Source organism: Pagrus pagrus, assembly GCF_965226575.1.
Source record: "Pagrus pagrus genome assembly, chromosome: 1".
NCBI classification, from domain to species: domain Eukaryota; kingdom Metazoa; phylum Chordata; class Actinopteri; order Spariformes; family Sparidae; genus Pagrus; species Pagrus pagrus.
The window spans coordinates 23370734-23387574 of record NC_140185.1 but is presented as its reverse complement, the minus strand read 5'-3'; the positions used below and the strand labels follow the sequence as shown (position 1 = coordinate 23387574).

At 39.2% G+C, this 16841-nt stretch overlaps 1 protein-coding gene across 3 annotated transcripts in view; it reads right to left on the bottom strand.

Annotated features, from left to right (window-relative positions):
- cpne7 (copine VII) overlaps window positions 1–16841 on the bottom strand; it is a 43351-nt gene that overhangs the window by 23570 nt on the left and 2940 nt on the right. For all 3 annotated transcript variants that reach the window (XM_084362236.1, XM_084362235.1, XM_084362237.1), the window contains exons 4-6: window positions 9499–9681; window positions 9105–9179; window positions 4976–5050 (exon numbers count right to left, since the gene is read on the bottom strand). In XM_084362236.1, coding sequence (XP_084218362.1) covers window positions 4976–5050; window positions 9105–9179; window positions 9499–9681 — 333 coding nt within the window. The remainder of the gene's footprint in view (window positions 1–4975; window positions 5051–9104; window positions 9180–9498; window positions 9682–16841) is intronic.

The following is a 16841-nucleotide window of genomic DNA, read 5'->3' as shown; positions in this document are numbered from 1 at the left end:
CGATTGATTGTTAGGAGAGATTAGAAAAAGTCTAATTAAGGTTTTTTTTTTCTGGTGCAGACCAGTTGCCAGAATAAGATGTTGGCATTTTACATTTCTGCAAACCACACTCATGTGTACGTGCAACATGTATCATTTTAACATTTCTACAATACATGCATTTCTACATTTGTTAGCATGAAGCCAAGGGATATTTTTAAGGAGATGTCAGGACCCTTTGAAGCCATGTTAGTGGCAACAAAATTGTATATTTCATACAGGACACAGGACAATTTGAAGTTGAACAACTGGTATTTTTAATGTGACATTGGGACAATTTCTAGCCATGTTCTTGGCAACAAAACTGTATTTTTTTTGGATGAGAGATCAAGACAATTTACAGCCAAAAACCTGGTATTTTTAACAAGTCATTGGGACAATTTCCAGCCGTGTTTGTCGCAACAGAACCGGGTAATCTTTTCCCTAACCCCAACCAAGTGTTTTTTGTGCCTAGACCTAACCAGACCATAAGCACAGCGTTGCCACAATATAAAATGAAAGACTGAACCTAAAGAAACATGAGGAAATGTAAAGTTTCAACATATGCGTAGTTTGCAGAAACATATTTTAACAACATTTGTTCTGTCGATTGAGTCGTCTGGTTAGGAAGGGAGAAACAGTCATTTTTCTATCTGTTTAAACATTGTTTATTCAGGAAGTCTCACTGAGATCAAGATCTATTTAACAAGAGAGAAATGAGAACAAATGAAATAGAGACAGAACATTGACCATCACATCTATCACTGCGGGTTAGATTTAATTTGATCTACAGCTAATGAGTCAGATAATCTTTTTCAATATTTACCATGAGGCTGTGATGAACTTCACACGGGCAGAGTTATGGAAAAGCATCATCACATCATCACTGTTTAATTTATTTCAATGTGTATCTTGGGTTGTTCATATCTGGGTTTTATCATATCAGGGGGAGTTTTATGGGGCTCCTTTAAAATATGTAACATTAGGGGTAGACATAAATAAATAAATAAATAAATAAATAAATAATGGCCTAATAGCCTTGTGCTTTCCATGAGAGACGGATAAAGATAGAAAGATTCTTGTTCAGCAGCCCTGCCACATCCCGCTCCTCTTCTGTACCATCCTTGTGTGTGCTGGTTCTTCATTCAACATCACCAGTTTTGACAAAGTCCATTTTTTTTTTGCAAAACATATCATTAAGGTAAATGATACTCATTACATGGAAAAATGCACTATTGATTACAATAATGGCTCCCTCTGGCTTCCACATAACTCCTGCCCGGGCTTGTTTGAAAGGAAACTTACATTCTTACAAACGGCTGTTGACACTGAGTTATCATCAGTGATTGCAGAGGCAGAGGTGATTATCTCTTTGATTAAAGGTCAGGAGGAGCAGTCATACAGTTTAGAGCACCAGCCCAGCATGGAGGCTCCTTTGGAGAAGATATCAGTGGAAAATTTAGGAATCTTTTAGTTTCCACCTCATTCTCTGGTTATTACAATCACTTATCACTTCGAACCTTCTTCTTGCGTGGATATCCTGATAGACCTGCAGTTCTGGATTACCTTTATTGGTTTGTTCAACCGATATTAGAAGCTCAGTATAAGAGAAGATAGACTTTATTTTGCACTATTACTTCCCATGTGCAAAATGCATGCCAATAGCTCAGCACTGGTTCGTCACAGCGACACCCATTCAAATGAACTCATCTGTGGCTGTGTCCGTTCACATCACCAGTGTTAGTGTCAGTAAACACCCTGCTAAATTGAAGACAAGCCTAAGATTTTGCATCCTTTACGTTTTTTTGCGATAAATCATCCCCTGAGTCTGAAGTGCACGCTGAGAGCAGAGCAACACTGATTATTTAGGTCAATTGATTCTTCAGCGAGGAAAACAAATGATTACTCTATGTGTGCGTGTGTGTGTGAGGGGGTTTGTGTGGTGTCTGAGGGGGTTTGTGTACACTAGATGAGACAGTTAATTCTGCATTTCCCGCCACATTAGACAGATACATCTCCGGGGGGACAGGAGCAAAACAAGCTGTAGCATCCTCTCTTTGTTGTCATGGCAACCAATAGCCAGCGACATAAGCGGCGCGGTTTGATCAGATGCACGCGTCAAAATGGCTAACAATAGCGGTAATGTTGATCATGACCAATTAATGCAATGTATGATATCTTATCATTAATCGTCCTGTGTGCATCGACGTCTGTGCTGCGGTCCTTTGATATCCTCAGCAGGTTGAGAGGTGATACGGCTGACAAGCAGCTAATAAGCAATTTGCTGCTTCAGTCATCATCTGTTGTTTATGTGAGATAAATTGCTACACCCAAGTGGTCTGTCGCAGCCAATTTGCATTGTTAAGAAAATGTGTATATCATACCCTATTCACACCCAACTCGTCAAAAACTGACGCTTCGGGATGGCGGCCGACCCGTCCTACAATCCCAAAGTGTCAGTTTTTGACGAGTTGGGATAAAAAGATCTACTTTTCTTACAAATAGCACCTTTAAAGCTGCACTATTTAATATTTTTATATCAACAATGGACCCCTGAATCAAGAATGGATGCAGTGTTTTGGCGCCTGTTAGCTGGTGGTTTTTGTTTTTTGCAGCCAGAGTTTACTGTTTCACTTCACCAAACGTCGCACAGACAAAGTAAGTGAATAGCCGTTGAACATAGTGGAACATTTAGCAGCTAAAAAGCTAAACGTTGGAGTCGGTGGAGACCAAAGCTGGGCTAAGAGGAGAGTGAACACTGGGTTTAAATTCATCAATTAGAAACACAACTCTCAATGAATCCTTTACTTACCATCTTTTACTGCTTTGATTTGTTTATTGTTCATCTATTTATTATCCTTTACTCTTTTTAAAGCTCTTAATCCTTTTATCTGATCTTAACTCCTCTGATGTGATGTCGTCTTCTTATCATCCTTAATTGATTTCATTCTTTTATTTATCTCTATTTTTGCAGTACTTTTCCTTTCTCTTTTTGCTTTTCTGTGATCTTTCCTGTTTCATGGATTTTATTCCTTTTACTTGTAATGACTCATATTGTCTTTTGTGTTTTCACATTTTATGTTCTGCCTTCTTGTTTTAACTCACCTTAGAAAAGGCTTCCCTGTGTTTGGCTGGACTGTTGAGTGTTTATTCTGTAATATTGTCTTCCTGAGTTTCCTGCTTTTGCTTGTTTGTCAAAGCACTTTGTAAACTCCGTTTTTAAAGGTGTTACATAAATAAAGTGTATTATTTATTATTATAACTTGTCTGCAGGCCGGATGTGTAAATATGCTACTGGTTTGCTAATACCATGGCCACATAACAGCTTTTCAAGGTCATTAGGCTACATGGTTGATCAGTGACAGGGGGCCACACAACAGGCTACAAGATCACTAACACAAGACGTGACACAGAAATGTAGGATGTAGTAGGATGTGTGGGCAGCAAGGATTATATTTGCAATGAAAACGTACATCCGCCTGCTAGTATTGTGGTTCAGCAAGGACGGCAGAGTTACAAACACTGAAAGGCTTGAGTGTATGCAGTCTGATACAGAGTATCGGCTATTATTGTGCCCACTCCATACACATAAATGTATGATAAGACTGGGTTAAGAGAGCTACAGTGGATGACAGCAGAGGAGAGAAGGAGAAAGGAGAGTGTCTGCTCTCTTTGGCTGAAGCTCGTGTCTGGCTCCCCAACCCTTCAGCGACTCAACCAGATATTGAGCCTGCTAGCTAGACATGTCGGAGGAAACTCCTGAATCGCGTCTTTGAACAGTTCACACATGGAGATCATCGCAGCACTGATTTGCGTCTGATCTGGAGCATTTTGACGGCAGAAAAGCATCAAAAAGTGGAAGATCAGGGCCACAATCCTGCTGTGTGAACTTAGCTTAACCAGTTTCTGGCTGATTACTTGAAAAATGTGACATAAGTAATTAATGTAATGTAAATTCTGAATTTTAAATTGTTTTTTTATAGCCAGAATTAAATTGTCCGTGCATGTAAACAAAGTCAGTGTCTGTTATTTTTCTAAATCAGTGTTTTTAGGTATCTGGCAACAAAAAAATGTAAAATTTTACTGGTTTTGTTCTCGGTTCCAAATGAGCTGCTGTTATGTTTGTTTTGTGAGACACTTTTGTGTCTCTGAGGCACGTAATTACACACCGTTGCTCCAAAGTGACGCACCCACGGCATCCAAAGTGTAACATCCAGAATGTTAACGGTGGTTTATTTGAACGAGGCATCGGTTTAAACACAGCAAATGTTTGGATTCTCTCCAGGATTTCAGCAGAGACCCAGTGCTTCCAGACTCATGTAAGAGGTCAGATACAGTCTCACTGTCAGAGCAGCTGTGTACTGCAAACTGCAATTTCCAAAATAAATGTGCGTGCTGTAGAAAATTTAAATTTTTCTCAGAATACCACTGGGGATCAAGGTCAGCCTATGAGTGTGGCATCCTAGGGTTGCTCTTGAGAACATGGAGCGACTTCCTATCATCAGAGTTGTAATTGGATGTAAGCTCCCGCTGTCTTTTTGATTGAAACATGCCTTCAGCAAAGTTTGCCAGTGTGAGATGTGAGAGCAGGAGCAGCTAAGGTCAACGATATCCAGCCATGTAGTGGAACCACTGAACGCGTAATAGCACATATGTGATATTGGTCGCTGTCATGTAATTTCCATGTGATAAATGATAACTGTGCCTTTGCATGTTAGAACATTATGTAATATGAAGTGTTATAATCATTTTCTTATTATTTCTTTCTTTTTCATATCAATGTGATTATTATTATTATTTCTAGAGTTATATGAGAAATTATGTTACGCGTGCCAGGGGCTGCACTACACTATCATGATTATCATATTACTACTATCCCTGTTTTGTGCTACTAAACCATATCTAATAAAATACGAACCGTGTTTGTATTTCCATTAAAACCGTGTGCTCCACTCACCTTATCATCAAGCTTCTTGGCACAGAAGGAGAGCTCCACATACCCGTTGTTGCCAGATATTTCCTCAGCGTGCACCTGAAAGGAAATGAGATTTGTCAGTAATATTTTGTTCTTTGGGCTTCATTATTTACAGCAAGAAATACTGACTTGTATGTTGGGAAAATGTATGTAAAAGCTCTTAAAGCTACTGTTGTTGCTGAATCTTTTGACAAATGACGTTTGCTTGCAGATTATATAAGCATCTAAAACATTACGGTAAAAATAACTTGGAGGAGTTTTCACACAAATATAAGTGTCAGCCTTTATTCAAGACCTTCTTCAACACAATTATTTATACATCATGAATCCCAATTCAAGACTGAGATTTAACACAGGCATTCTTGACAATTTGTCAGCATTTATGTGATGTTTTTCTCCACCATTTTTCCTTTCATTGCCAAAAAGCTCTGCTTTTGCTGCACTGTGGTGAGAAGTTCATAAAGTGAGGAGGCTGTTATTTAACACAGGACCGCTGACCATAAAAACTAGAGAGTAGAAAGCACCATTAGCTGCAAACTAATGGGCCTCCATCGTTATAGGCTATCGTCTCCCACTCGAGCGTTTAACTTTTTATGGATGTAAAAGTAACCACATATAGTGCGGTTCAACTGTGAAGTTTTGTAGCAGCTGGCTCTCTGAACGGCTGCTGTTTTGTCTGTTTACAGCTGTCTGTTGGTTCAAAAGAAAAGAAGTTCGGGAATGCTGCTCCGACTGGGCTGTCTGGCCCACTCACACAACACAGACGTTCGCTCTCCCGCTCTGCGTCCCTCTATTTGTTACTGACAGAAACTTGACTTCAAAATGCCAGATCTGTAGCTGTAGAGCACGCACGGCCGGCGACTGACAAGGCCTGACAGCAGTGATTGGCAAAGCGGGAAACTTGTACTTTTTATCAGACAGCTTGTCTTGACAGGTAGCAAGTGCAGGGGAAAATCTTTATAAGAGGTGTGAGCCAAAGGTGTGTGTGTGTGTGTGCGTGTGTGTGTGTTGTCTGATTCTTAGTTTTAGGACAACCTAAATGCCAGGATAAAATGTTAGCAGGTAATGTTTCTGCAAAGATGTGTCACATCCCATTCACATTACGTGTTTTTTACCTGACTTTCATGTTGGGAGTTGGAGGGGACAGTGGTGGTTATATTTGAAAAGGCTGCCAAGCTGGTGAGCAGGTTTCAGCATTTGTAAGTGTGAAATCACTGGATATTTCTAAGGAGACCTCAGGACAATTTCAAGATGTTTTTGTGGCAACAAAAACAATATCTTTTTGACAAGAAGTCGGACCGTCTGCAGCGATGTTTGTGGTGACAAAACTGGGTGTTTTTAAAGAGACCTCAGGACATCTCCAGCCGTGTCTGTACCAACCAAAAGAGCTGTTTTGAACATGACATAAGCACAGCGCTGTGACAAGAGAAAAATTCAAAGTTGCAAAATAAAGAAACTTAAAGTTTGAACTTATCTGTAGCTTTGCTGACACATACTGTGCCAACATTTATTCTGGTGACCAAAAAAAGTGGCTGAAATATCTGTTAAAAATCGCATCGGGCCATTGTTACGTTTGCCATAAAATTTGAGGGTGTGAATTTTACTTGTTCCAATATGTTACTTTGTTTACCGAAGAGTATTAGTGCCCTGGGTGAGAAATAAAAATGAGAGGAGGACGTTTTGGGTTTTTTTTATCATTATGCACTTCAAGAAAAAAGTGGAAATGTTGAATATAAAGTAAACTCTTCTGGTCCATCAAATCCAGTGAGGGGAGCGACTGACAGCTATGCGAGCTGCCCGAGTCTACAGTCCATTGCATTACAACATCCTTGAAGTGTAACGTTCTGTGTGTAGTGTAACAATCTCTTCAAAGTCCTAACACTGACAACTACACTGTGTTTATGAGCTAAAAGACATATAATTTCTTTGTTACTAAAGCCGATTCTGAAGTACATTTTCACCAATTCATCTACACAAGGCCTTTGTTGAGCCAGTCATATGCGCTGTTTGATGTAGTCTCAAAAGGTCGACTTTAATCTTGAAATGTCAAGTTTATTCTCGACATTTCGACTTGTTTCTTGAAGTGCATAACGAAAAAAAATCCTCTCATTTCTTTTTCTGACCCGTGGCCCTAATACTCTTCCGTTTTTGTGGAAAAGGCTACGTAGAGCTCTTATAGAATATATTGATCCATAAGGCACGCCACCTCAAGTGAACCTCGACTCAGTTAGATTACAGGCGAGGATGAAATTGTTAAACATTGTTGAAGTCACAGCAAAGTTTTAATGTGTTCCATAAAGTACATGTTGAAGGAGAGGGATTATTAAGTATTACTTAGCTCATATCTCCCCTGTCCATTGAGCCGCCCCTGTTTAAGATTATGTTCAGGGCTGAGGAAATGCATTACGTGTGTTTGTGTGTGTTTACTGACTCTCTCCATTTCACAAAACAATCTGTATTCCTATTGTGTTACATACAATATATTCATGATTGTATTCATACATATATTGAACATGTAAATCACACTTTCTGTAAGGGTATAGTGAGCAAAACAGGAGCAAATGGTGTGATTTAAAAAATGCAATAAACATGAACAAAGAGATATCTTAGTGTCAGCATGTGTGGGCAGCAACCATGTATCGGATAAGGGTTTAGCATTGTGATGGTGTACTGAATTCTTTATACAGTATTTGAGTCGATGAAATGGTCAAACGAATCCCCCTGTGTGAAATTCACACAGTTATCCTGAAGACCTTCAAAAGGTCTTTGCTGCTGGCTCTGGTTTAAATAAGTCAAACTGTGGAAAAGAGATGAAATGACTAATATTTAAAATGGATGGCTTTGTCTTTAACTTTTCCCTCGAAGCGCCAGGGATCGTGGGTTCAACTCTGAGCCCAGATCCTTTCTGTATGCAAAGGGAAATAGTTAAAAAGAAGCTTCCTGCTAATGTGAAAATGCAGGACTGAGTTTAAACGTCTACGGTAACAATTTATATTGAGAGACACATTTTGACCATTAACTAGTTGCTTATTAGCTTTCATATTAGTGGCATATTGGCTGTTTATTTGTCATTATAAAGACTTTCATAATGCCTTTTTCTGCACAACCATGTTCTACAATTACTAGAATATTATCTAAGAGTTTCCCCTCAATAACATCTGTACTCTATGAGACAACCCAATCCAATTCTGTCTGTCGGTCTTGATTTGGGTTGTTTGACAATCTTGCCAGACATACAGTATATGGTTTAACAGTCAACAGTTCTCTTGTGTATTCCTACACAAGGTGGAGACGTTATTCTGCAGACCACTGGACCACTGCACGATTGAGCTCGCCCTGTTTTTTATATGCTACCCCCACCTAGCTTGTTAACTGTGAGATGGTGCTTAATGAACCTCCAGCCCGTCTCCTCCACATATGACACATGTAATATCTTATACATGCATCATTTTCTATGGACACGCTTGCTTTCCTGTGTGTAGCAGTAATGGTGCCCCATGACACCAAAAATGAACATTGGCATCTTGAGCTGAGAGATGATTAATGATCACCACAAGGGTTTCAGAAGTATGAGAATGTTTAGTTATAATTTCACAAAACATTATTTTCTGATAGATATAGACTGATATAAACTTGAAATATTTTTTTGATTACACAAACACAAATTCACTACCATAGATAAATGTACATGGTAATGATAACGTCAATACCTCTAAAATGCTATACTGCTGCAACCCTAATCACCACAAAGATCTCCTCTGATGTAAAGCAGACACCGTGTAAGTGGTGTTTGCAACTTCATCTTCAAAGTATTTGAAAATAGCTTTAAAAGTTAGAGCCATGGGAGGTTAATATGGGAAATCCATACAGTGCAACAGAAAACAGAATAAAAGTCCATTATGGTGCCTGAGAGTGCACAGATGTGGGACTGGAAAAAAAAAATTCAACAAACACAGAAATCTCAACACTACTACGCATCAATTTGCCATCCATTATTTCACTCAGCTCTCACCAGCCATTAGCTGCTGACTTCCACTTTATGATGTCCAGCAATCCAAACAATTTAATTCGTCAGAGCAGTAGGGTCATAAGCACAATGTAGGAAACCTACCGTTATGGTGGATTTGCCGGCATATTTCCCATACTTCAGCAATAAAGGCTTCACCATCTTCTTTTGGGCGACGATCTGCAGAAAAGCAAGATAAACACAGCATTGGACCTGAGCTCGTAGCAGTAGAGAGCATTGTAAAGAGATCTGAGTCATCAACACCAGAGATCAACATCCAGTAATTACTCTGCCACTATATGTAGCTAGTGTAGGTATGTTGACACCAACATCACAGACAAAGGAAGTCTATGTTTTACGTCTTTGCTGGCCAACAAATTACAGCTTTTAAGGCACAAAACTACTGTCACAGAACTTTAATCCAGCTTTGATGTATTTGGGAAAACACAGCTAATAAAAGTCAACAAAATGGGTTAGCAAGACAGTAGCATCTGCGTACCTGGCCGAGAGTACACTCCACCCCACCCAGAAAGTCATCATCACGGGTGCCAATGCTGTGAGTGCCGTGGATGTCGTAGACCTCAAATCGCAGCTTTTGCACCTCCTCAAAGTAGTAGTCCAATGTGAAAACCTTGGCAAAGACCGGGTGCAGGTTGCTCTTGATCACTTCTGTCCTGTCCAGCTGAGAGGGAACACATGTTTTTAAATCTTTGAACACACAAAGACATTGAAATGTTTCTTATTTGAATTTATTAAATGTGTGATTAAAGATATAGGAGACCTTTTGGGAATAAAGCTTTCATCTGACAAAGTGATTCACAGATTGTATCCTATAGTGGTGGAAAGTGCTGCACTTGAGTATTTACATTTTCTGCTACTTTCCACTTCTATTCCACTACATTTCAAAGGTAAATATTGTTATTGTAAATATTTTTACTCCACTACATTAATTTGATAAGTTACTTTGCAGAATCAGGTTTAAAAACAATATAATAAACAACATTAATGTTATATACATATTAATGTGTCTATTTATAATTCAATAACATAATAAAACTTATTATTATATATTTCAGGCTATTTCTTTGACTTTTACTTGTGTAAAATTCTGAATGCAGGATTTTTACTTGTAGCAGAGTATTATTTACAGTGGGGCATTGTTACTTTTATTTAAAGGGGAAACAGACATAGCGTTTTCAAGTGGTGTTATTGTTGGCGCTGCTGTCGCAAAGACGACTGGATAATTTTTGTTTTCCTCAGAGTTTAATCATTCATTTAGACTCTAATGGAGAAGTGAAAGCAGATAGAAATGGTGACAGGCTGCAAACTTGACTGGTGACAGGCTGCTAGCTTGACTGGTGACAGGCTGCTAACTTGACTGCTGACAGGCTGCAAACTTGACTGGTGACAGGCTGCTAACTTGACTGCTGACAGGCTGCAAACTTGACTGTTGACAGGCTGCAAACTTGACTGGTGACAGGCTGTGAACCTGATCGCGGGATTCCCGAGAGATTTCGTGACCGGTGGCAGACCAAATTATTTCATGAAAGTTAAGTTTATAGGGAGCCAATCTAAATGTCGTCATTACAGTGTCATTATTCTAAAGCCTTCAAATTGTGCAGTCAACATTTACTTCATTATGATAAGTTAAAGCAAAAACTTGCCAGTTAAATGAAAGCTGTGAGTGCTTCTTTCGCCACTGATATCCCATATACTTTTACAGAAACATCTCTGAAAAATGGGATTGGAAAATATAATTTAGGAAATGTCCTGCTCGTTTTAAGGGAGCACTAGTGTGTGTATATATAGAAGGGCAAATGTTATTATGTCCCGCCAAGGGGATGATGCGAGAGAAGATTGGAGGGCTCGGATATTTAATCTCAGCGTACAGAAAACGTCCATGCTTGTCTTTCACTGCCTGACAAGAAAAGGCTGAGCTCTCTGAGGCCCCATCAGCTCATGATGTAGGATTTAGCTCTCACACAGCTCTGTGAACATTTATATGCTGCCCAATTTGTCACAAGGACAAATCATCAGTGGACATAATATTTAAGTGTGCAGAGGTTATTTCTAGTCTGTAAATACATGGATTTTCATGACACACTGTAGTTATGTTTAATGTATGTTTTGGTAATTACACCTTTAAGAGATGTATACGCAACAGAACAGACCCATCATAATCTGGAGCTGATCTATTAGCAATAAATTAAAGACTGTCTTTAGACCTACAGAAGGTTTTACTTTTTTAAAAAAGTCTTTCAGTGGTCATCCTGAACAGACACTTGGATACATTTCTGTCTGGCACGATGTCCAAAGTCATTTCTTCATTTTCAGTGGAACAGGTCCAGACTTTGAGTCATGATGACTTCAGAAATTGGTGACATTGGTCTCTCGTCTCATTCGTCTCGCTTTGGCAGTGATACTCAGACTGAACCGGACAGTTTGAGGAATAGCACTGTATTTCAAATGAGAATTATGAATCCTTCTACACACCCAGAGAGATACACACATACACACATTGGTTATTATCAAACTATAGATGTGTGACAAGTTAAAGGTTAAATATATGAGATTTTTAACATTAACATGGTAGCAATGTCTGGTAATGGCATGATGGGGTAATCCCACTATGTGTGTTACTATGTGTTTCTCTGTTATTTGTTTTTGTTAGTCAATCTGGCCATGCAAGTGCACGTGAGTGTGCATGTGAGTCTGCCAAACAGTGCACACAAATGTGCCGTGTCCTCATCAGAAAAATGACTATATAGGTCGACATTGAAAGCAGCTTACTATGACCCATATTTATGTTTCATCAAGTTACGTTGAAGTCCACATCAGGAGGAGGTCGGGGACAGATAGCTGGGTCACTTTCACCCAGGAGAGCGCTGTTCTTGTCCAGTGTGAAAGCGAAAGTCAAAGATGAGTTATTTTTCATTGGTAACATAGTTAAGTTAACTTACATTCATTATAGTTAGTTATTTTAATCCAAACCACAATGTTTTCCTAAACCTAACCAAGTCGTTTTAATGCCTAAACCTAACTAAACTGCAAATGTATAATGAAGTTTGGTACGCCTGTCAGTTGTTTTCAGAATGGTGATGTGAAAATAAGTTTCTGAAAACATTTTAAGCAAGAAAATGGAAACAGAATCTTGATTCATATTTGACCAGCGGTGCCTCCCCAGTGAGCAAAAAGTGGTCTAGATCACGTCTTTTAGACGTCATTTATGGACATCCAAGACGTCTAAAAGACGTCCTCTGGGGAGCCAGAATGAAAGTTTTTTATACATCTTTTCTGGACGTTGTATAGATGTTTATATGTCGTTTGTCGACTAATTCTGGCTGTCCATGGACGTCCAGATCATAGCTAGTATGAACGTCTATTCTCAACTAATTCTGGATGTCATTGGATGTCTAGATTATGGCCTGACTGGACGTCTTTTCTCAACGTCATTTATTGACTAATTCTGGCTGTCAATGGACGTCCAGATCATGGCCTGGCCCAACGGCCTGCTCAGTGGGTCATATTACAATTTGATCTAATGCTGCTTTACCATTTTTATTGAGTAAATGAAGCGCACACTTGTTTTAATCTGAGGTGCTGGTGCTCTGGTGTGATATCTATTGGCAGTGAACGTCGTATATTTTCATCTTTAAACAAAAAGCATCTTAATACAGTCATCAGTGTGGTCCATCCAAAGATCTTGTTAGAATGCCAAACAATGCATCCGCACACCCTCCCATCCTAATTTTAAACTCATACACACTTCACGTTGTGATTGGCCAGCTTCTGGGATGTGAGAAAGTGAGCTGGTTATGAACCTCTCTCTGAAACGTCTATCTTTACCCACTATCATCACTTTTTATATGTTAAGTGCAACACTATGAATAACTTCCAAGACAGGTTGTCTGAAAATGTGCACCATTATTCCTATACGACAGGCTCTTCACCCCACCTTCGAGTGCGTTTTGAACAAACTAGTTCATTACCATGAAACGATCAACACCACTTTGTAAATATGAGAGGAGAAAGAAACATATTGACTGAAGATGTAAAGAGAAATTGGCAGAATTTTATGAGCACAACATAGTTCAAGCATACAAGTGACTACAGCAGGGGTTGGTGTTGCGGTGGAGTAAAGGTAAACATTAGAGAAAAGGCGTGTTTATACATTTATTTAGTCTATAATAGAGACATGGAAGCAGATAGGGTTTTATCGATTTTACACCTGATGGAAAATGGAATTGCACAGTGGGAGTGAGTCTTTTAGGAAACCAATATAAAAGCGGAAGGTGTAATTTTCCGATAGTCATTACATTGTGCAATCAATATTTACTTCATAATGATAAAGCAATAAAGGGTCAATAAAGGCAATAAAGGGTCTATTGCCAGATGTGACACAAGAACAGCTTCAGTGCCTCTTGACATATATTTTTACAAGTCTCCCGACTCTGCTATATCAACAGCATTCCTCCAAAAGTTATTGTTTTGATGATCTGGTGACAGGTTATAAAGGTTGAAGACACGTTTGTGTGATTTGTTACAGTCATGAAACCAGTCAGTGACCCTGCGTTCCCTTTAAAGCAGCTACATTCATTTTGTGTTGATTCTGGCGCTGCCAGTGGGAAAAAGTGGTATGAACATCACCGCCTCCAGTTGTAAATACCTCGATTAAAGGAAGACGTGACATATTTTTAATACTATTTTTCTTTTTTAAACACGGCAGTTTGTATGATGAGGTGATGTATCTATTTGTGGCTATGAAATATGACGAGGATGAAAAAGAGCTTTGATTTTATGACTTGTATGACACTAATAAGTGGGAATCTGACCCGGTGACAGGCATTTAGGAACAACAAGAAACAGCCAGGGTTCTCACTGATGGTCTCGTGTGTTTATGTAGTTCATAAGAGACGTTTCTATTAAATTGAGACTGTTTCATAAGCAGTTAAGACTCCTGACAGTAAGGTTAAGCGAGGGCGTTTTCATCTTGAAGAGACGTTTTCATCTTGAAGAGGCCACTCACATCAGGACAGAAATGTTTCATCATATTGAGGTGATATCTCAGGTTAACTTTGTATTCATGTGTTGCACTGACCCTGGAAATATCGTCACTATCTCCTACTTTCGTTCATTTAGTTTTTTGAATCTGCAACCCATCTGTCAGAAAACTATCCTCATTATTGTATTTTTAAGCTTTCAATCATTGTTGCCAGTTTGCAAGCTGAGGAAGGACATCTGCCGGAAACATCAGTGCATGAATAAACAATTTAACTGGAGCGCTGTCCTGCTCCTGACTTTCTGATTTTTGCTTTTGAACACTAAGCACCCCTCTACCCATAATGATTCATTCTTTCTTTGCCTTACTGCCAATTTGCAAATTAATTTGTTGGTTGGTAAACAATAAAAAACAAGTCACATTTGTTGCCTAAAATAAAGGACTGTGTTTTGTCACATCTTTATTTGCTTGAACTGAAAAACAAACAGCCGCATGTTTAAAAAGAATCAGACCCCGGTCTCCGGTCAGTTTTCAGCTTTTAAATATTCAAGTATTAAAAAATATTAAGTCAACAGAAGTAATGTATGGTTGGCAGCAGGTATTCCTCTGGCAAACATCACAAAGACAGAACTTCCAGTGAGCACTCGGCTTCCTCAGCCTCATTCATCCCCACTCTTCTTTATTGTTTTTCTTGCCTTCTTCCGCCTCTCTTTATGCCATCTGGATGGACAGATTTGGGATGAGTCTGTTTGTTGATGAAAGCTAATCAGAGCTACGGAGGATAGGTTGTGCTGAAGTCTGTGACGCCTGTTTGTTGTTGGTGTGGGGCCAGAACTACAGACAGATCCCTGACATGGAAAATTAAGGCTTTCTCTAATCAGTTCTGCCAGGAAGGTAGAACATTATCGAGTGTGTAGCTCGATCATAACAAGCCTGTGCAGCGTATCAACAGAAAGATCAGGGTTTGAATCAGCTCATTATCATGGGAGCATGTCGAGTCAGGTTTAGACGAAAAGAAGAGAAATCATCTCCACCCTGCCTCTGCGTTTGTCCTTGGAGGAGATCAGGTGCTGAAGTACGGCAGTAATGAAATAAAAGCGGTTCGACAAATAGCCGATGCAAGTCAGTGGGGCCATGCAGTATGAGCTCAGGAAAAGAGAAGGAGGGTGGCGGTGATATGAGTGGGCTCAGCCTCTTACTCAGTTGTTGACGTAAGTAAACAATTTGCACAAGCAATGGTGCCTCCCAGTACTGAGGGATTTGACAGCGGAGGATTGGACAACTTGTGTACACTGTCAGGACTGTCAGGATGGATAAACAGATTGCGGTGGAAGAAGTACAGGTCTTTTACCTCCGTAAAGTGGCTCTAAATTCTCCGCAGCAAGTAAAAGTCCAGCATTACCAATTATTTTTCGGTATTAGCAACAAGAATATATTATATTACTGGTCTATAATTACTAGGCATTAAAGGAAAGTCAGGGTAAAGCCCTATTCACAAAGGAGTGGTATTACTGTACCTGGGGACCTCTAGTAATTTGTAATGATTGCAGAGGATGTCTGTGATTTTAATCCGGCACAAATAAAAGACTCCAAGGTAAAGATTACACTGCAAATTACCTGCCATGTGTCGCCAAACACAGAGATCTTGTGATGGAGTCAAATATAGACTTTGCTAAAGCGCCACACATAACGCAAACGTGGGGTAGTAATTTCTAAATCACATGAGGTCCCTTGGTAATACTAGGGCCGTGCCACTAGGGCTTAACACTTTATAATAAGAGTACAAATTATACACCACTTAAATTTAGTTAGTGTGAAGTGTGTCGCATATTTGCAATATACAAAATCTAGATTCAGATATGTCACTGGATAAATAATCAAGTGAGACACTATATCCCAACGTCCCTGACTCATTTTGAGTAGTAACCTGTACATTCAGTACAACGTAGAGCACAAAAGTACCTAAACCTACCTAAAGGCAGAATATATTAATGGAGACATTTCTCTATTAAACATAAATACACTTTAATGTGTCTGAGATAACTTGATGCATATTCATTTACATTCCTTAATGGATGAAATGTAAAGTGTAAACTAATCACATAAAGTCCTGATGATTCATTCTTTTGTAAATGGTGAGCAACAGGAAGTCATGATACATCCTGCATTAATGCATACATTAAAGGGCCGATTGTACAGTAGTTAGATTTCCATGTCTCTTTTGTTTACAAAGCAGGTCAGAAACTGCTCTTTCAAACAAGCCATCAGGACCGCTGTGAGGTTGTGATGTCATAACTATGCAGTCACCGCCCTCAACAATGCTCCTTGCACTGCCATAGTCGCAGAAAACACAGGTAACACAGGTGCCTGCTTAAACCTGTGAGAGCTGACCAATCAGAGCAGACTGGGCTTTTTTGGGTGGGGGGATCCTTAAAGAGACAGGAGCTAAAACGGGGCGTGCAGATGTGCAGCATGTAAACATTTTCTCGTAGACACCCAATATAAACATGCAAACCTGAAATGAGCGTAATTTGGGATATTTAAATTACTTACACACTACTTAACTATATAATTCGTATCCTTATTATAAAGAGTCACTGAAAGCAGCATTATGATGTTTAAGCAGGTTGCACTGGAGATTATTTTAACTACATTATACACAGTAGCAATTTAAAAGCATAATATGTCACACTGACACATCAAATGCATAATAACAACAAAACCTTTTTACATATTTTGTTGAGCTGTCTAGTTACGTTGTCCCAAATGTTTCTTATAATGTTCAAATCCAGAGAAACACGTAATTCAATTCAAGGTAATGGGGTTTTTCATTTGGTTGCCTG